The following is a 21,297-nucleotide window of genomic DNA, read 5'->3' on the forward strand; positions in this document are numbered from 1 at the left end:
TACAGATACAGTTGAAGCCCCCATGTGCCATTTCTTTTTTCCCATCTTTTCCTACCTAAAAGTAACTACTATCCTGAATTTGGTGTTTCTCATTCCCATTCATGTTTTTCTTTTTCTTTTTCTGTACATAAAATACTGTGTTATTTATTTGAAAAATCCTATCCTTATTCAACTTTTTCATTGAACAATGTTTTATAGCTTTATAGTTTTATTAATGTTAGTTTATATAACTAGTTCATTTATTTCCACTAATATTATTGTATTCTGTTGCCTGATTGTATTAGTCAGCCAAAGGGATGTTTGCAAATTACCAGAAGTTGGTTGGTTTTTATAAAGGGTATTTATTTTGGGTAGGAGCTTAGATATACCAGCCCATAAAGCATAAGTTACTTCCCTCACTAAAATCTATCTGGAGCAAGATGGTTGCCAATGTCTGCAAGGGTTCAGGCTTCCTGGGTTTCTACGTTCCTGGGGCTTGCTTTTCTCTGGATTCAAGGTTCCTTTCTTCCTGGGGCTGGCTTCTCTTTTCTCTGTGAGCTTACTTGCCAGGGCTCCAGCTTAAGTCTCCAGCATCAAACTCCAACATCAGAAACCCTCAACTCTGTTCCTCGCCATACCTTTTATCTGTGAGTTCCCACCCACCAAGGGGTGGGGACTCAATGCCCTAATCTTAACTCAATCAGATCAGATTACAAACATAATCCAGATCAGATTACAAACATAATCCAATATTTCTTTTTGGAATTCATCAATATTATCAAACTGCTACACTGATTATACCACCATGTATCTATTCTCCCATTAATGATTATGCAACAATTATCCATTCTCCTATTAATGGATATTTAGGTTGTTCTTGGTGTTCTATTTGTTTCTTTAGTCAGTTTTTTGTTTTTGCTGCTGCAGGCAGTGCTGCAGTCATCATTATTGTGTTTATCTTTTATGGGAAGCATGAAAGGAGTTGATCTAAGTGTTTGTGTTACTAGCAATAATTTATTTGGCATCCCAATAAGATGCCTGGAGGCTAGAAAAGAAGCAACAAGGTGATCCCAGAAAGTGAAAAGCTGAAAGTGTAATCTACTGCACTCTGCAGTATAGCCAAAATATATACATAATCCTTCAATAAATGAAACTTCCAGTAGAGCCCAGATGAGGACCTAGCAGTCTCTTGGGACTGAATATCACCTGTAGGGTAAAGCAACATCCATGCTTCAGATTAATAGGCCAGTAAATTGCTGTCATAGATATTGATAGAATTTTACAAAGATTGCAGTGAAGGCAAAGAAGGGTTCCCACCCTTCCCAAAAAGCAAAGCAAAATACTTGGGAGACCAAGAGGTGCTGAAAGGCACAAGAAGCTCTGTGTGTCACCAACCTTCTGTGAGTCCTCTTTACTGTGACTCTGAGGATGGTCTGAAAGAACTTCCCCTGGAGGTACAAGCTTGACCACTGCCTTCATCAAGTTCTCCATGTTGTCCTCTCTCTGCCTTAACATCAAGCAAGTGGTGAAGAAGACTTAAAGCCAAGGGCAATGTGGTGAATAAGTCTGGCAGAAAGAAGACCACTTGCTTCTAACTGGCCCCTGACTGATGATCTGGGTGTAAAATGTCCTGTTGGTTAGTTCTCAATACATTGAATTTCCCCACCATCAAAAAAGTAATAGGCAGAAATGATGGAAGAAGTAGGAAGGAAAAAGTAGTTGTACAGAGAAGGAAAATGCTCATTATTGAAGCAAATATTGAAGCAAATATTGAAGAAAAATGGAGTTTGGCTAATCCTGACCTAAACCCTAACCAGGAGGGATGAATTGAAAAGTAAATGTCCTTATAGATTTGAGGATTATTTACTAAGTTCTATTATCTGGGAAAAAAAACAAGAACCAAGAAGGAAACAGTAAAGACCTCTGAACAACTAAAACAGCTGTCACTAAGTCCAAATAGTGAAGTCCCTGACTTTTCATCACAGAAGACCTGGCGCCAGCCCTCATTCAGTATTTATTTCTCTGACCACACAATTTTAATAAACTCTGGCTTAATTTCCAGCCCACAGCAAACCTGAAACACTAGGTTTGAAGGTGTTAGTGAATTCAGAGCTTTCTTGCTAGATTTATATATGTTAGAAACATCACACCTTGTAAATGAGAAAGAGAAGACCTAAAAATTAGAATAAAAAACTCAAATAATAGCACTGGGCTGTTTAATATACCTGCAAACAGCTTGGTTTTTCTTACTCATACCTAGAGCATATGACACACGTAATAACTGACTTTTATAACAATAACTCTCCATCTTAGGGTAAACAACTAAATATAACCTTCTCCTCCCCCCCCCCCCCCCCCTCCAACTTCCCCCTTGTTTCCTAAGGAAGAGCAATCACTAATAAGATTGGGATCCTTCCTGGTAAGAGTATGCTGTGGGTTAAAAAATCACATAGGCACATACACATACATGTGTCTTTCTCGTTCTCCCTGCTCCTTTTAACTCCTGCAGCTAGTGCAGAACATTTTGACGTTAGCTCCAGTCTCTTTTTTCTGTGCGGCCAATTGGAAAATTTGGAGTTTTAGGGAAGCTTAGAGGGTACCAAGGAGAGGAAGAGATATCATAAACCTTTGCTGAGGCCATGTGCTTCTGCTCAATTTGGCAGAATTCTTTAGATTTGGAGGGTTAGTGACCCAAATCCAGCTGACAGTTTTATGCTTCTTTAGGAGGAGAGATGATTGGTAGGATAAGATTCTGAAATTTTGTTATCCTTAGTGTATTAGTTTACAAAAGGCTGCCAATGCAAAAATACCAGAAATGGGTTACCTTTAATAAAAATAAATTCACTGAGGAACTTACCTGGGGTAAAAGTTTACAGTTCCAAGGCTGAGAAATTGTCCAAATCAAGGCATCATCAGAGATGCTTTCTCACCAAACGTTGGATGCTAGCAGATCCTGGAGTCCTGCCACCTGGTGAGGCAAGATAGCAGGTCTGCTGGTCTCCCTCTACCTGTCCTCCAGCTCAGCTGTGGATGATCAGGCATCTCTCCTTGGGCTTCGTCTCCTTGAGCTGTATGTGAACCTGGAGTCCTCTCTCCCTCATGGCAAGGTCAAATGGCAGAGTTCCCTTTCTCTGTCTCTCCTTCCTTTCTATGCGTTCTTAGTTTATATAAGACCCAGCAAGAGGGCGAAGATCCCACCTCAATCACACCTTACTGGTATAGTCCAATCAAAAGCTCTAAAATGATCTAATCAAGTGATCTAATCAAAGTTCCCTTAACTGAATGCAATGCAAATCAAAGGGCCCCATACCCACAGGAATGGATTAGTTCAACATAATCTTTTCTAGGATTCCCAAACTTCAAACTGTCACACTCAGTCATTAAACCACCTAAAACATCCTAATCCCTCCTACCAAGAGCAACCACTCTTTCTCTTTCTGCAACTGCCTCTCATTTTTAGCTAACACTCACCCAATCCACACACATGTTCGTGTCCTTTCTTGTTGCTTTTTTTCTTTCTCCATGTCAAAAATTGCTTAAGGAGAGTATCTAAGAATAGAACGATATATTTGAGACATCTTTGAGATACAAGAACCCAGTGTCTGGGTATTATTGTATTAACCAAAATAAAAAATTACTTTCTAATAAGAACTTTCACCCTGTCTATAGCTACTTCCCTGTGTACCTATCCAGATGGAAATGAAGTGGCCTTCATTTCAGGTGCTATTTTTGTGTGCCCGAATTTTCACAATGTGATTTTAACTCTATCCCCAGCACAATTCTGTTCCTAGTAGAACAAAGTAGCTACATTCCAGATACCAGTGAGGGTCTATAATTGTGAACTGAGTGCCACTCAAGAGCTATGAAAAGCCTGGCAAATAAATGAACAGAAACAAGTATTTAGGGAGGAGTGCCTGGAAAATATACAGTTAAATCTGTTCCTTTAGATTATTCTCAGACATGGAGCTGCCAGGAGATATTAGTATGTTTTAATTAGTTGTGAAATATGCCCCAGCCAGTTTGCTTCCAAGAGTAAATGGCGAAATTGCCAGTAATTTAACAAAAATTAGCTAGAATAAATTCAAGATTACCCTTATGACAGCGTTGTCCTCACTCTTTTTCAGTTTGATGGGTTTTCATAATACAGAAGAGAAAGAAAAGGAGTTAGAATTTAGGAGCCAGCCTGGCATACTTACACTGAGGCTTAATGGGCCATTATTCCCAGGATACAGAAAATGCTTATGCCAGCTAGAATAAGGTAGGGAAGCGCTGTGATATGGTGCAATCAGGAGCTATTAATTTAAAAAGTAGGTTAAAGTGAAAAGCCATTAAAAATGGTATAAACATTTAACATTTAAATTGAGCACACAAATGTCCATACATTGGCCAATGGTTTGATGCAAGACCAAGGCCTATTCTTGGAATTTGGGTCTGCTGATTGGCATTCTCTTCGGTTTATCTTGCAGAAACCACACCCTTAAACTCAGTACACTCACTGTTATTTTCATTTGTGTGTGTGTGTGGTTTCATTTTTTAATTAATGGAGGGAGAATTTAAAGACACTGAGGAATCAATCTTAGAGCAAAATTTTAGATTTTGTTTTAATGTTTTGCATTAAATAGCCATACCTAAATGGACAGCAGTTTCTTTGGCAGCTCTTATCTAGTATTTCCAAAGTAATTCTGTTTGTTAAACAACAAACGAAACAACAACCTTATGATTTGTTCTTGGGAGGACTTTAAGGTGACTCCAGTGATCCCCACATCTTGGCAGTCACACTTTCGTATAAAACCTTTGCGGTGAGTGTGAGCAGGACCTGGGACCTGCTTCTAACCCACAGAATAGGGAACAGATGAGATTTCATTCTCATGGTTACGTTATCTTAGACTCTGTCTTGCTAGCAGACTTGTTCTAGAGATTATCTTTACTTGCTTGATGAAGTAAACGACCATGTTGGAGAAGCTGACCTGGCGACGAACTGTGGGCAGTTTCTAAGAGCTAAGAGTGGCCTCCAACAGAGAGCCAGCAAGGTCCTGAGTTCAAAACTACAAGGAAATGAATTCTGCCAACTGCCTGGGTGTGCTTGAAAGTAGATTCCTCCCCCAGTTGAGCCTCTAGAGGAGCATGCACCTACAAGCTCCTTGATTGCAGCATGGGAGACTTACAACGATGCTTCTTACAAAACAAGTTCAACAATTCTAAAATCTATTTAGCACAGCGAAAACTGAAATAAGGACTATTTGTGTTTATTCCTTTTAATACATTCTTTGGATATGGGGTAGAGGTTCAGGGGGAAAATCAGTATTTTTTATAAGTAAAGTCCAATATTTTAAAAATTACCTTAGTTACAATCATGCATTTTTCTTATAAAATGATTTTTAAAACCATTACAATCCTAACTTTATTACTCAGTGCTTTTAAAGTGATTTTATGAATGTCATTACAAGTCTATCATAATATTTGACTTGGGTTATTTTGGAAGAAACCTCTGGTTACATCAAAACCTAAGATCTTCAGATTTATCAGTTGTGATTTTATAGTTATCTGTACATTTTATTTGCTTCTCTGCCATAATAAGGAAATTTAAAGGTTGAAAACTGTAATCTAGACCTTCTGAAAACCTAACCCACAGAATCTCAGCCTGAGTGTGTGAGCCCAGGGGTCCTTGGGCAGTGGACACCTGAGAGGTGCCCGTATACTTCACCCGTGGGGTTCTCGGGGAAGTATGGGCCCTGGTCTAAGGGGGCAACATCGAATAAGCAGGAGTCGTCTCAGGCGGTGTAACGAGCCTACATAAAAACGCTGCGTGAGTTCTGCAGGGACTACCCCAGAACAGAGGAGACTTCGCAGAGCACTGCCTCTGTAGTTAGCCCTGGGCAGTGGTAGCATCCCCTCTGCCCTAGGGTGGGTGTCTCCTCCTTCGTCGCCTGGGCTCCTGGCACTGTGGCACATTCCCCTCTCCTGGCCTGGGGCTGTCCCCTCAAGCCAAGTCGCTCACCACCCGTAAGAGCTCTGGAAGGACGTGAGGGTATGTGATTTCTGGCCATCGCTGTGAAGGTCCTTCCGCAGATGCCCATGGTAAGAAACCACGCTCTGATATGGCAGCCTGGAATCAATAAGAGGTCGATAGCCAAGGTATTTGTTGGGCTGTACAGTCTATAGGCATCTGGTATTATTGAATGTTGGAACAGCCTCCTCGAAAAATGGGCTCAAAAAGACTTTCGGTGCTGTGTCCCCCCTCACCTCTTTGTTCACACACCTGGGTAGGGCAGTTTGGTCAAGGAATGCAGTTCTCCCTCCATGCGTCAGGTGTTCAGTTTCAACAAAAGCCAAGTACAAGCTAATAGTTTCTTCTCAAAAGGCTGCATCTGGTGGGTGGAGGTTGCCTCCCTTTGTCAGAGGCTCCATTCAGCCAACTCATCAGTAACAGAGGCGTATAGCTCAAAGCATAACAGCAGAATGGTGGCCATAGACTATTAGGGTAATACCTAATACATTTGAAGATGCGTGTACCCACTATTCAAAATTGAAGCTGTCATTTGCTCTTATACCCTTGATAATTAATATCACCTGTGGTTGTCTAATCTTCTAATCTAAAGAAAAATAATACTTATTAAAAGACCTTGAACGGAAGGGAATGTTGATTGCTGTATTATATTGTAAGACTATGTTTAGCTTTGAAAGAAACTGCAGGCTGTCTTCCAGAGTAGCTGTACCATTTTGTATTCCCATCAGCTATGGTAAGAGTGCTTATTGCTCTGCCACCTTGCTAGCACTTGATGTCAGGTTTTTTGGATTTTAGCATATGGCTGTAGTATACAGTTTTAATGAACTTCTTATAAAAATGAATGGTTTTTAATGTACAGTGATTTCCCCCCCACCCCGGTGCATAGGAAAATCTTCAAGGTGATTGAGTTTCTCATTAAAATAATGGTTTTTCAAGAAAGAGTTATTTTACATTACTGTAATATTTGTAAAACTAGCGAAAACTACAAGACAGATGAGATTATAGTAAACTACAGTGATAGAGTAGGCATTCCTGTCTAATGTGATTCATGATTTCCTTGTATTTTACTTAACTATTTACTTAACTGATTGATTGGAATTGTTCACCTCTCAAAACATTAACTTTAGATATTATTCTAACAAAAACATGTCTTAAAATAGACCTTTTGGAAAACTGTCAATTCTTGTTTCTTTTATTTTCTTAAACAAGTTACTTAATTCCCATCTAATACATACTAAAGACAACAGAGAAAAAAACACACCAAATCATACTTTTGAAAACTGGGCCTTATAGTATTCAAAAGTAAAATAAAAAAAGAGAGGGGAAATAATAACATTCATGTTTCAAGTTATTCTCCATTTTGTTTTTGTTTTCTGTAAAATGGTAAATACATTTTTCTTAGTATTTATTATTCTAATCTCCCTAAAAATGCTATATGAAAATAGTTTCTTGCCTTTTCAAGTTTTATTTAAATTTTAATTTTTCATAAAGTATCTGAACAACAGTAGAAATGACTTAAACAAGTTGAACCCCCAAGGAAGGTTGTTTTTGGATAAAGATCATGTGAAGGTTTACTGTTTCAGTCCCATATTATTTTACCTTTATCCCTAGAAATGAAGAGTAGTTGAATAAATTAGAAATGTTCTTGTATATAGCATACTCATAGAGTGATAGGATTTTAGAACTGTAAGGAACACTTGGTTAATGTAGTTAAAATTTGCTTGGAAACCAAGTTTTAGTAGAGTAAGTGTCTCAGTCTAGGTTACATAGCTTTCTGTGTAGTATTGAAACTGATAAAGAAGTAAATCTCTTGTTTCTCATTTCATTGCCAGGCTCCTGTAGGGTCTTGTTAGTGTATGAATTTCTTCAAATGAATGGCTTTGATTTACTCTGCTCAAGTGTTCTTTTTAACAGAATATGTCTACCTCTTTTCTCTAACAGTTGTTTCGAGAAGTACGAATAATGAAGATAGTGAATCATCCTAACATAGGTATGATATTTTTATATACAATTAATAATTGATATATTTTCCTTAATATGAGGACACTTAAAAATTTTTAAGAAAGAAATAATTTTAAAGATTTTTTAATAAACAAGAAAAATGATAAACTGAGAAGGTAATACTTTGGATAAAAATAGATTAGAAAGAAGTTAATGGGTACAAATTGCTGTTTTCTACTAACTTGCTATCTTCTACTTTCCACTAAAATAATAGATATGATTTGGAGTTAAGGTTAACGCTTATAAACATGCATTTTGTATTTCCTAACTAAATCTCTCTAAATAGAGAATTGCATGTCTTTTCAATTCAGGTAATTTGATAATATGCATTTGAGTTTGATCATAGTTTATAGGCAATAGAACTAACTTGCATTTTAAAGTAAATAAAAAGAGTTGATTTCTATTTCAGTGAATTTATTTCAGGAAATTTTGAATTTTTCCCTATCTTTATAATTTATTGATCCAGATATATTATTATTTGAAGTATATTATTCTGATTTTGAGATTCCCCTTTTGGTTACCTTATTCCAATTAGAAAAAGAAGTGTTTTGTTCACCCCAGAAACTTAACTCTGTTTTGATCCAGCAGTTGGTTCCAAATCTCTTAATGGTAAGTGGTTTTCTTCTTAGAGTAATAACCCTTGGGAGAATTTTTTAATTTAAAATTTTAATTACTGGTTTTTAGTAACTTTTCCACTGGTTTAGTGTTAACCTTAAATTTTTTTTAAAGTACATCCTATCTATGCTAACATTTATAGAGTTATATCTCTAATTTCTTTTTTCAGTAAAATTGTTTGAAGTTATTGAAACAGAGAAGACCCTCTATTTGGTCATGGAATATGCCAGTGGAGGTAAGAATGAGGAGGATTGAAAAGTTTTCTTTGATAAGACATGTAGATTATCAGTGCCTAAATGTTCATTAACATTGATGTTTTTTCACTGCTAATGAATTTTTATTAAAATGCCTTTAAATAAATAAATTCAGTATTTTCAAGACTTCTTAGTGCTGCATTTGATTATTGAATTTTTTACTTAATTCATATTACTTAGGAGCATCTTCTGAAACTCTTAGTTTGTCTTGTCATCTGTGGATATTTCAGTAAGTTAGAAGACTTAATTGAAAGGGAGAGTGCAAGATGCATTTGTAATAGAATATGTATATTTTGATTAACATAGTGCCAAAAACAGAATAGTTTTTAATACTAATATGTAATAGAAAATCACTTTCATATCCTGCACTTTCCCTCAAATGAGAACTACATCAACTCAAAATTACTTGTGTTGATATTGAATGTGACTTTCTCAGAAATAGGTTTAAAATGTCTGGAATTAAATCATTTAATAAGTTAAAAATATTTAATGGATGGTTTCAAGAGTTCAGAGAATGTAAGCAATTGAAGAAGAGGGAGGGTGCCTGAAATTGTTTAAACCATTTTGACTGATTAACTTTGTTAATGAGTAGAAAACTTAGGGTTGAACTTAGTATTGAGCCTTTCAGTTAATAAAGTTTGTAGAATTTTATGGTGATTCAGATTTTACATAAATTAGAATAAAGAGGATTTCTTTCTAGTCTATAGCATCTGAGCTATTAGTTGTGTTTTAATTGTTTCAGTTGTCTGTGCAGATTGACCATTTTAGTGGATTAGTTTATTTATAAACCTTTTTTCATCCTGAAAATATTTCATTATAGGTTTTTTACTTAACATGAAAACCTATGTCATTGTTTTTTTATTATAAGATTGATAAAAACTATATCAATACAGCTATGTAAATTTATATAAAATGTAGATTTATAATGTAACTAGTAAACCTACAATTACTACACAGTGAACTATTTCTCTTTTTTTTATATCCTTTATTTAGATTTCTGTAACAGTTTGTCAGTGTGGAAACCCTGGGTATTATTTATAGTAGAGTTAGACTTGTTTTTTCCTTTTAGGGAATAGGACTAGACACACTTTAATATGAGAAACTATAGGACAGTAAAAATTTTAGACTCTTCTTTGTTTTTGTAGAGGTCTGCAAGTTTTGTTAATATTAGTACATATACTGTTTTAATGATTAATGGTAAGTACAGTCAACTCTCTATTTGTGCTAATGAAGGGGAGCAATGGCTAGAATAATACAGAGCACATAGGTTCATCACTGCTCTCCTTCAGTAGCATAGTTGGGAGGGACCGAGGGAAGTGGTGGTGAGAAATGAGTACTAAAATTCAGCCCAAGCAGCTCGTCCCTCATTCAATTCTGATTCCTGGTGGTAGGTTTTCTTCAGCTTTGGGAACAGTGACCCTGGGGAAAAAAAAAAAATCAAAACCCAGCATGAGTCTATGATAAAAAATCTAGAAACATTTTCTTGCCTTTTTAATCCATTAAAAAATGGCAAGATAACTCTGGAAATAATAACATTTAATTTTTTTCCTCTGAAATTTCTAGATGTTTTTAGTATCGAATCTGACATGCATGTCAAAAATGTAGTGTGTACAAAGAGTTGAGTCAGACAACTGCTTCTTTGCCAGGAATAGCTTCTCGTTCACTAATGGGAAGGAGATTTCAATGATTAGGAAAGCAGGGTGCTACTTTATGATTTTGGATCATCTTTAGTCCAAAGGAGCCCATTAAAATAAGCATCAGGATGATTCTAGAATGATGTGTTTAATCCTTCATTGATGCAAACAATATTTATTAAATGTTTATTATATACCAGGTAATATTGAGGTGCTAAGAATAACGTGGTGAACAATATAAACTCCCTGCCCTCAAAAAGATTACATTCTAATTGGGGAGGTAAATCATAAATAATATATGATAAATGAAGGACTGAGTCATGTAAATATCTTGGGTATGAGCATCCCAGGCAGAACTTAAGAATAAATCCAAATATTTGAACTCTTTAATAAATCTTTCCCAACCTGAACTCACATATCTAGATGTAAGATGGAATTAACTACTATGACAGGTCAACTAGAGCATCCATTCATTTCTCTGTTCTCATCATCCTGTTTAATCACTTAAATATGCTTCATATAACATGCTGTCTAACATTGTAGGTATATTAATTTCATCTGACATACATCCATTGCATATTTGATTTTTAATATTTTCTTATAACCTAGGATTGATATTGCATATATTCATATGTAATATATCAGTATACCTAGGTACAAATGTGTCGTTTATTGAGTGCTTACTATATGCCAGTCACTGTGCTAAGCACATGCATTATTTCATTTAATCCTCACAATAGCCATATGAGGTAGGCAGTAGGTAGAAATGGAGTCTTAATGAATTAAGAAATTTTTCTAATGCCCTCATGCAGTACCTTCTTAGTGTTTAAACCAGGATTCATACCCAGATTAGTATGATTCTACAGCTTGAGTTTTCAGCTATTCTGCTGTACTTTAATAAGGGCTCTTTAAGTCATTTCATGAGTTTTAAAATATATATATGTATTTCTGTATGTTGCAAGTTATAATTGTAGGGCATAAAATCGAATTTTTCTTTTACTGAATATTAATTTGCCATTTTGGTATTCCTGACTAGAGAAAAAAGAACATCTTATAAACTGTTACAGAAAAACATATGAAGTAATGGATCCAGTAGAAACTTTCTACAGTTTCTAGTTATTTTTTAATTATTTCAACAAGTATTTGTTGTCTATTCACCTTTGTTCTGTCATGGGGACAAGGGTACAAATCAAGTACAGAAATGACGGTGTTCAAGTAGTTTATAGCTACATTTGGTGTGATAGGAGATACATGCAAGATGACTTAACTTTTGTGTAATTGATAGGTAATTATCAAAATATATGAAATGAATAGAGTGAGAATAAGCATAATCAGAGTAAAGGAAGGAAAAGAAGGGAATCAGTGTGGATAGAAGTCGTGAGATAGAATTTGACCAAGACTTTATGATGGATAGGATTTAAAAGAGAAATCCTATTTGATATTACTTTATTCTTTTGTTTGAAATGTATGCCCCATGTTGAAAACTTTAAATGAGATTTTCGATTGCCCATGCTGTGCCTTCCCTTTATTAGATTAGATAATAAAGAGTTGACTGTATTTTTATAGAATACTTAAAAGCAGAAAGCAAGATTTCGTGGTTATGTTTTAATGACTTATTTTTTAAAGAGTTTTTCTGAGACGTAAGCTGCTACAGACACTCAATTCTATATGTAATATATTTTTTCTTTTTTTCTATTCTTTTATTAATTTATGATTTCTATAGAACTAGCAGAAAATTGTGGGCCAAAATTTTCCTTCAAAACAGGGCAAAAAACTTGAAATTGAATATATTATAACTTGTAAATTGACAATATATGTATATTTTACTACCTGCTTTACCTTTCTGATTCAGGTGAAGTATTTGATTACTTAGTTGCCCATGGAAGAATGAAAGAAAAAGAGGCCCGTGCAAAATTTAGGCAGGTATGGAAAGTAGTTTTTTGTTTTCCTAATATTTTTAGTGATGAACAATTGACGGTATCACAGACTGGACTTAAGAGGGAACATGGTATTTTAAAACGAAAAATTCCTGCTTTCCTATATTTTTTTAACAAAGGAAAAGTTCTGAAAAATAAATTTCCTTCCTGAACATAAATTTAAAATAGTTGCAGGTGGTTCTTTTTGGATGGTCTTAAACAGTGAAATTTTTATAGTTGGCACTTGCCTTATTAATTCTTTGAGAGTCTTGGAAACATAGACTAGATTGAAATTAAAAAGTAAGATGTGGCCTTTTAAGCCTTATCTAATAATTATCGCCAAATATTATTAGTTTTATGTAAACAGCATTTGTGTTACTATTTAAGAGGTTTGTGTATTGTTTTCTTTTATAATTCCAATATTTTTGTAGATTTAAAGAATGCATTCAATTTTATATTGCCAAGTAGGCATGGAATCTTGAAAATATGGCAGAAAAGTATGGTAAAATATTCATGTTGCCAGTTCAACTTGAATATAACTTGTTATAGAAATGATAAAATAAGAAACAACTTGTTAAGTCCATCTAGGTTTTTATTTTTCAGTTTAGGAACTAGTGATTAAAATAAGCCTGCTTTATAGGTTATTATAAAATGACAAATTACTGAATTGTAATTTGTTCATTAAATTTACTGAAGTAAATTTTCAGCAGCAAGTTTACCATATCCAAAACTTTACCTGACTGAATTTTAAATCTTTGGTTTAAAAATGACCTGTTCTGTAAACATGAACACTAATTCTACCATTGGGGGGAACAAACTTCCGCTGAGACAGTTATCTGTATTTCAACATATTACAAAACCTGAGAAGTCTGGAATGGGAGGAGAAGAAGAAAAGCCTATTTAACCTTTTTTTAATTAATGTAGCATTCCCCAGATTGCTTGACAGTGAATTGAGTGAGTTTGTTTTGTAGAACCTCTGTTATTACTATCTCACCTAAGTGTTGCTCTTAAACACAGTTTAAGAAATGCTGAGTACCAAAGATACACATAGCCCTTTCATTAAGGATAGATTCCTAGAGACGTTCATCTGAAGTTAGCTGAATCTAACAGTATCTGGTAGTGAGAAACCAAATGGTGCTCAGCCACCTACTGCTTATTAATTCTTTGCTATCCTTGGATTGAATTCCAATCTTACTCTTAAGTAAAGAACTGCAGTCATCACATTAAATATTATTATTCTTTAAATGTCAGTCACAGTAGTTCTAGTAGTAGACCAGCAAGAAAATTCCAACTGGCATTAAATATTCCTGTTGGGATCCTTATGTATGTTTTAAAACTGTTGCTCCTTACCTTTAATTTTTGTTCTTTTTAGTCAACTGCTTTTACTTACTAAAAAAATACTGTGTACATAGAATGTGCCAAGTACTACATGAAATTAGAGAAGTTGCTTGCTATTTTAAAGAATGTGCCGTCCTTACTGATGTGAAGGAGCAGAATAGGAAGTTGGAACATATATATTTTCATATAAATCCAAATAACTATTAAAGTTGGCTAGTATTTTGAAATAAAATCTCAATTTTTAAATCTGCTTCATTTCCTTACATTGTAGGGGTTGAGTATTTGTCATAAGAATGCTACTTAAAATGTAAAGTAATTGGAAATATTTTCTTTATAATTATTCATTTATTGCAAATATTTTATGTGCTTAATATCTATTATGTGTTTACAGAAAAAATAGGCAATTAACTCATTTTTTAAAATCAGGGATAAAGCACAAATATTATAGTTTTCTGCCTAAACTATATATAAATATATATATAGTTTTAAAAGAAGTTCTAGGTATATAGAACAATCATGCATAAAATACAGGATTCCAGTATACCACCCTATTATTAACACCTTGCATTGGTGTGATACATTTGTTACAATTGATGACAGTATATTTTTATAATTGTAACATTAACTGCAGTCAGTGGTTTAAGGTAGGGTCACTCCACTGTGCAGTTCCGTGACTTAAAAAAAAAAAGATTACTCTAGTAACATATGTACAACCAAAAATTTCTCCTTTTAAACACATTAAATACAAAGTTCAGTTAATTATATCCACAGTGTTATTCTACCATCACTACCATTTTCCATCATCCCAAATAGAGAGTCTGTGCAATGTAAGCCTTAGCTCTCCATTCTTTAATCCACCCCATCCCCTGGTACCCTATATTCTAGATTCTGACTGTGTGGCTTTGCCTGTTCTTATTTCATAGCAGTGAGATCATACAATATTTGTCCTTTTGTGACTGGCTTATTTCACTCAACATTATCTTCAAGATTAATCCATGTTGTCACATACATCAGAACTTCATTCCTTTTTACATCTGGATAATATTCCACTGTGTGTATATAGTACTTTTTGTTGATCCAGCCATTGGTTTAATGGATTCTTCGGTTCCTTCCATCCTTTGGCAATTATGAAAGTGCTGCACATTTCACGATGTGAAATTCAAATTCCTGCTTTCGATTCTTTAGGTCGTATTCCTTGAAGTGTGATTGCTGGGCCATGTGGTAATTTTATACTTAACTATCTGAGGAACTGCCAGACAGTTCCACAGTGACTACATCATTTTATATTCCCTCCAACAATGAATGAGTCTTCCTGTTTCTCCATATCTGGTGCAACATTTTTTTCTTTTAGGAGGTACTGGAGATTGAACCCAGGATCTTGTATGTGGGAAGCAGGTGCTCAGTCACTGAGTTACATCTGCTCCCCAGTGAGAATTGGTTTTCTCGTTGGTTTGCTTGTTTTTAGGGTGTACCATGGATTGAACTGGTGACCTCATACCTGGGAAGCAGGCGTTCAACCACTTGCACTACATTCGCTCCCCAACATTTTAAATTTTCCCTTTTTGTTCTTTAAATTATTTTTTTAATATTAGCCATTGTGGTGGGTGTGAAATGGTATCTTATTGTGGTTTTGATTTGCATTTCCCTGCTGGCTAATAATATTAAACATCTTTTCATGTGTTTCTGGTCGTTTGTATATCTTCTTTGGAGAAATGTCTATTTAAATCTTTGGCCCATTTTTTAGTGGGGTAATAGTCTTTCATTAATGAGTTGAAGGATTTCATTATGTATTCTGGATAGTAAACCCTTATGGTATATGTGGTTTCCAAATATTTTCTCCCATGTGTAGGTTGTCATTTTACTTTCATGATTAAGTCCTTCGAGGCGCAAACACTTTTAATTTTGATGAGGTCCAATTCTTAATTTTGTTGCTAGTGCTTTCAGTGTGAAGTCTAAGAAAATATAGCCTAACATAAGATCCTAAAGGTGCTTACCTTTGTTTTCTTTTAGGAGTTCTATAGTTCTGTATTATATTTAGGTCTTTGATCCATTTGGATTTGAATTTTTAATAAGATGTGAGGTAGGCGTTCACCTCTGTTCTTTTGCATATGGGATCCATTTTTCCCAGCACTGTTTGTTGAAGATTCTTTCCCAATTGAGTGGTCTTTGCCCCTTTGTCAGAAATCAGTTAGTCATAAATGTGAGAATTGATTTCTGAACTGTGTTTGATTCCCTTGGTCTGTATGGCTGTCTTTGTGCCAGTACCATGCTGTTTTGATTACTACAGCTTTGTAATGAGTTGTAAGATGAGAGAGTGTGAGTCCTCCAACTTTGTTCTTCTTTTTTAAGATGGTTTTAGTTATTTGGAACCCCTTATCCTTCTATATATATTTGATGATTGGCTTTTTCATTTCTGCAAAGAAGGCTTTTGGGAGTTCGATTGGAATTGCTTTGAATCTAAAAATTGCTTTGGGTAGAATTGACATTGTGGTAGTATTTAGTCCTATCCATGAACATGAGTGTTCTTCCATGTATTTAGGCCTTTGATATCTTTTAGCACTGTTTTGTAGTTTTCTATGTAAAAGTCTTTTTCATTCTTGATTAGATTTATTCCTAGGTTATTGATTCTTTTAGTTGCTTTTGTAAATGGATTTTTCCCCTTGATTTCTCATTCTGATCATTCATTACTAGTATATAGAAACACTACTGGTTTGGGGTATTGATCTTGTTCTCTACCACTTTGCTGAGTACATTTATTAGCTCTAGTAGCTTGTTGTGTGTCTTTCAAGCTTTCCATATATAGGATCATGTCATCTGCAAATAGGAAGAGTTATACTCCTTCCTTCCCAGTTGTCATGCCTTTTATACCTTTCCTGCCCAATTTCTCTGGCTGGAACTTCCAGGGCAAAGTTTAGTCTTGGGGTGACATTGGGCATCCTTGTCCTGTTCCTTACCTTGAAGGGAATGCCTTCAGTCTTTCACCATTAAGAAATGGTGTTAGCTGTGCATTTTTCATATCTGCTCTTTATCATGTTGAGGGCGTTTCCTTCTATGCCTAGTTTTCTAGCACTAGTTTTATCAAGATCTAGTGCTGGATTTTGTCAAATGACTTTTCTGCTTTGTCCATTGAGATGGTGATGTTTTTTTCACATTATTCATTCAATGTGGTATATTATGTAATTTGTTTTCTTATAGTAAGCCATTCTTGCATACCTGGGATAAATCCCACTTGACCAGGGAGTGTAATTCTCTTAATGTGCTGTTGAATTCAGTTTGCTAGTATTTTGTTGAGGATTTTTGCATCTGTAGTCATAAGAGAAATTGGTCTGTAATTTTCTTTTATTGTATTACCTTTACCTGTTTTTTTTTCCAAATGAATTATTTGTTCTTTTTTTTTTATTTGCCACCCTGCCCCTCCCCCCCAAGATGGCTCCCTCATCTGTCTGCTCATTTTCTTTTAGGAGGCACTGGGAACTGAACCCGGGACCTCCCGTGTGGGAGGTGAGCGCCCCTCTACCTGAGCTACTTCCACTCCCTGCTGGTTGCAGCATCTGCTGGTTTTGGTGGCTGCAGGGTCTGCTGGTTGCAGTGGTTGTGGTGTTTGTTCATTGCAGTGGTTGTGGCGCCTGCTCGTTGCGCAGTTGCAGCATCTGCTTATCTTCTTTAGGAGGCACCGGCAATCCAAGACTTCCAATGTGGGAGGTGGACACCCACTTGCTTGAGCCACATCCACTTCCCCTGGTTTTTATATAAGTTGATGGTTGGCCTTATAAAATTAGTTAGGGAGTGTTCCTTCCTCTTCAGTTTTTTGGAAGAGTTTGAGCAGAATTGGTGTTGATTCTTAGAATGTTTGGTAATATTTTCCTGTGAAGTAATCTGGTCTTGAGCTTTTCTTTGTCAGGAAGTTTTTGATGATTTATTCAATCTTTTTACTAGTTATTGGTTTGTTGAACTCTATTTCTTCTTGAGTCAGTTTGTGTGTTTCTAGGAATTTTTCTCTTTCATCTAGGCTATCTAATTTAGTCTTCGTAAGGCTTACATCTTTTTCCCCTCAGTTCTTTCATTAATCCCTACTTTCTTATTTGATTTTTATATTGTACTATATTGGGTCCCTTCTCATTTCTCTATATGTTCTTCTACTATTTTCCTTGTTACCATGTGGTTAACGTCCTAAATATATATAACAATTATATTTGATTTGATAACTTTGACGTCAATAGCATACCCATACACTGTTCCTATACCCCTTCATCTTCCCAGCATTTTTTGTACTTATTACAGGTTCTGTCTTTGTCTGCTGTATTTCCAAAACCTTAGACCTATCATTACTTTTTATGCATTTTTATTTTAGTACCTGTAGGAAGTAAGAAGTGGAGTTACATAACAACATACATACCAAAAAATTCAAACCAATCGTCTTCCTCCTGCTCTCCCGGATGCTGCACAGTTTTCTGCTGTACGCCAGCATTACAAAATAGTTAACTCAGACAGTTCCTGCCTCTGTAATAGTTGTTCTGGTAGAGGGACTGATTGCTGCAGCTTCCTACTGTGCCTCTGCCCTCTTCCCACAATCCTCTCTATTTGTTTTTAACTTATTGTTTAGAAGCTTTATTTTCCATTATGGATTAATTAAAACTCCTAAGGAATTAATAAACATACTTTTTTTGTTTTGTTTTGTGAAATTATTTTTGTATATTAACAGGGAAGGGATGTAAGATACTGGTAAGGATATAATATAGAAGGATATGCAAGGATTGACCCCATTATTAGAAATTTCAAAGGCACTAGGACGGTTTATAGCCACTTTAACCAAAATCACCCATACAGTGCCTCTGTATTCTTTATGATTTGAAGGCCTGCAGGGAAATCATAATATTGATGCATTCTTCCAAAATCAAGGCTTTCAGTTAAAATATGACCACTTCTAAGTAATTACAAGTATTCCAACAGCCATATTTCATTGCAAAACACTGGCATGTGTGGTCTTAGAGTCAGTGTGTGGCTGATTGTATATTACATTTTCAAGCTTCATAATAGAGTATAGGGAAGATCCTAAATCCCTTTTATGGATGTATAATACTTTTTGGGATGGGAAGATCAGAGAATGGAATAATACAGTAAAAGTTGGATTTGTAGGTGGCGATTCTTGCAGTGACACAGCAGAACATGCCAGAAATTTCTTTCAAGCAGAAACTACCCAGTGCTAGGCAAATGTGGTAGTATTATAAACCACCACTTTTGTCTATTATCTCAGAGATCATAGAGTTTAGGGAAAATGCATGCCTCCTACACAGCTTTTTCCTAATTATCCTTCAAGTCTTAAGGGTTTAGATCAGAAAATTTGTGGCTTCAGAAATGTTTATAGAACTGCTTTCCTAGAGACCATTGTCTCCAATTTGAAATGTTTGACCTCTGGTCATGTTTCATAACCAAATCATTGTACATAACATGCTTTTACTGTATCTTTATAAGTGTGTGACCTGTAACAGGTAATATCATTACCAGAAAATTTCTGTCATATATGATACAAAAATAACCTTATAGCCTATTTAATATAATCAGTAAAGTACATTAATATGTGCATATAAATTTATATTATCTCTTGGCTAATGTGCATATTTTAATAAAGGAATATTAGGTACTAAAATTTTGAAGCATATAGTTTAATGAAACAAATAGTACAGATATTCATCATTGACTTCTGCTGTATTTTTGGGACTCACACTTAAAATTGATCATTCACAATCACCCTTTCAAAGCAGTACCTGCTTAGTTTGGAATTCAGGGACTTTTACCAGCCTGTCAAGGTTTAACGCTTACTATCCACTGTTTTCCCACATACGTTTCCACTGTTGTTCAGGTACGCTTTGTCCCTGATTGATGATGTGTTTTACCACCTTACTGCCACCTCCCATTCCACTATTAAAATATGACTATCCTTCAAGGATGGCTTAGATCAAATAGCACAGGAAGCATTTCCAACTGAAATTATTTTTTTAATATTTCTTACTACTTTGTATTTCTGCTTCTGTCATTCTACCTTGTATTATAGTTACTACCATATGTGTTTTCTCTTCCTAATTAGATTGTAAGCTTTTTAAGGGCAAAGCCCATGTAGCTTTTTAAGGGCAAAGCCCATATTCATCTTTGTATGCCTCTACAACCAGCACCTTTTCTCGCATATAGCAGGTACTCAATAAATAACTTGAATCCAAATGAATTTAACTGAACTACATTGTGTATTGCTAATTTTGTTTCTAATTCATGTCTCCTCTGCCTTTGAAGCATTTTTAATACACATTAGAAAATTTTATAATACTGAAATATCAGATTCACTTCTATCACTTTGAAGTTCTTTTTTCGTTTTAACCCATATTCCTGTTAGCATGGTTGTGTTTCACATCACCTTTAGACTTAAATCTCATTTCTGTCTCCATTTGTAAATGCCTAACCAACATTCAAACTGTTTGCGTTAACTGAGTCCACAGAATTGAATGTTATATGCATTAAAATGGTTGTCCTCCTAAGTATCAGATATTATATGTACAAAGTAAGTCTTAATTGATTGCTATCAGGTTCTTTCCATTCCTGTATTTTATGTAATAAAGTAAATATTAATAACTATAAGAGCATTGTATATAGCATTGTTTATAATTTATTTCACATTTATATTTTTGGCCCTTAAACTAGCTTCTTCCCTATTTGGCCCTTGCATATAAAAGAATATTTTGCCTCAGATCTAAGATTAAATTTCACTTTTCCCTCTTTTCTTTTGATGATTGGTTTTTTTTAAATCTCAAAAAATTTCCCCTCTGATTTTACAAGAACAGATGTATCGATGTTGCTAAATACCACATTGATTACTTCCGAATAAATTGTCCTCATGAAAGAAACATACCTTGAACGTATTTGATATAATTCCTAGAATAGAGTTTTTGCTTTTTGAACTCAAGCCACCTTTCTTAAAATATTGATTCATTTGTGCCAAAGCTCTTATTTTAATACTGGAATGAATTATTTAACCCAAACTACAAATTGTACGTTTGATCATGTAAATGAAAAAATATAACCCCATTAAAACATCCTCATGAACTGTGGCAAAGAAATATTTTAGCCTGTTTTAGCAAGAGAATGTTACTTTTTTACCTTTCTACATTTAAAGGCAAAAATTTCATCGCTTTACCTTTAATATGTTTAGTTTTATGAATTAAATAGTGAAATGATTAAGTATTACCTTGAAATCTGAGTTAGTAATTTATCTATCTAAATTGGAGGTCAAAATTGGGGAGCAATCAGTATGCTTTTTACCATAAAATCATTTTGACCCTTTTTTCCAAATATTTGTTACAGATAGTATCTGCTGTGCAGTATTGTCATCAAAAGTGCATTGTTCACCGTGATCTTAAGGTAAGAAACTGACTTTATAACAAAATTCTTAATATTTAGCAATATTAATGCCATTGTTTTGATTGCTTAATAGTAACAGGCACTGTACCAGGTAATTAGTTTTAACTTAATCCTCTCAGCAATTTTATGAAAGAGCATATTCACTG

General features: G+C 34.9%; 1 protein-coding gene across 3 annotated transcripts in view; it reads left to right on the forward strand.

The window, feature by feature from the left end:
* The window catches only part of MARK1 (microtubule affinity regulating kinase 1), a 152,371-nt gene that overhangs the window by 69,238 nt on the left and 61,836 nt on the right, over positions 1–21,297 (forward strand). For all 3 annotated transcript variants that reach the window (XM_058275244.2, XM_058275243.2, XM_071207748.1), the window contains exons 4-7: positions 7,928–7,976; positions 8,772–8,837; positions 12,343–12,413; positions 21,095–21,151. In XM_058275244.2, coding sequence (XP_058131227.1) covers positions 7,928–7,976; positions 8,772–8,837; positions 12,343–12,413; positions 21,095–21,151 — 243 coding nt within the window. The remainder of the gene's footprint in view (positions 1–7,927; positions 7,977–8,771; positions 8,838–12,342; positions 12,414–21,094; positions 21,152–21,297) is intronic.

This window comes from Dasypus novemcinctus, chromosome 13, assembly GCF_030445035.2.
Source record: "Dasypus novemcinctus isolate mDasNov1 chromosome 13, mDasNov1.1.hap2, whole genome shotgun sequence".
Taxonomy (NCBI): domain Eukaryota; kingdom Metazoa; phylum Chordata; class Mammalia; order Cingulata; family Dasypodidae; genus Dasypus; species Dasypus novemcinctus.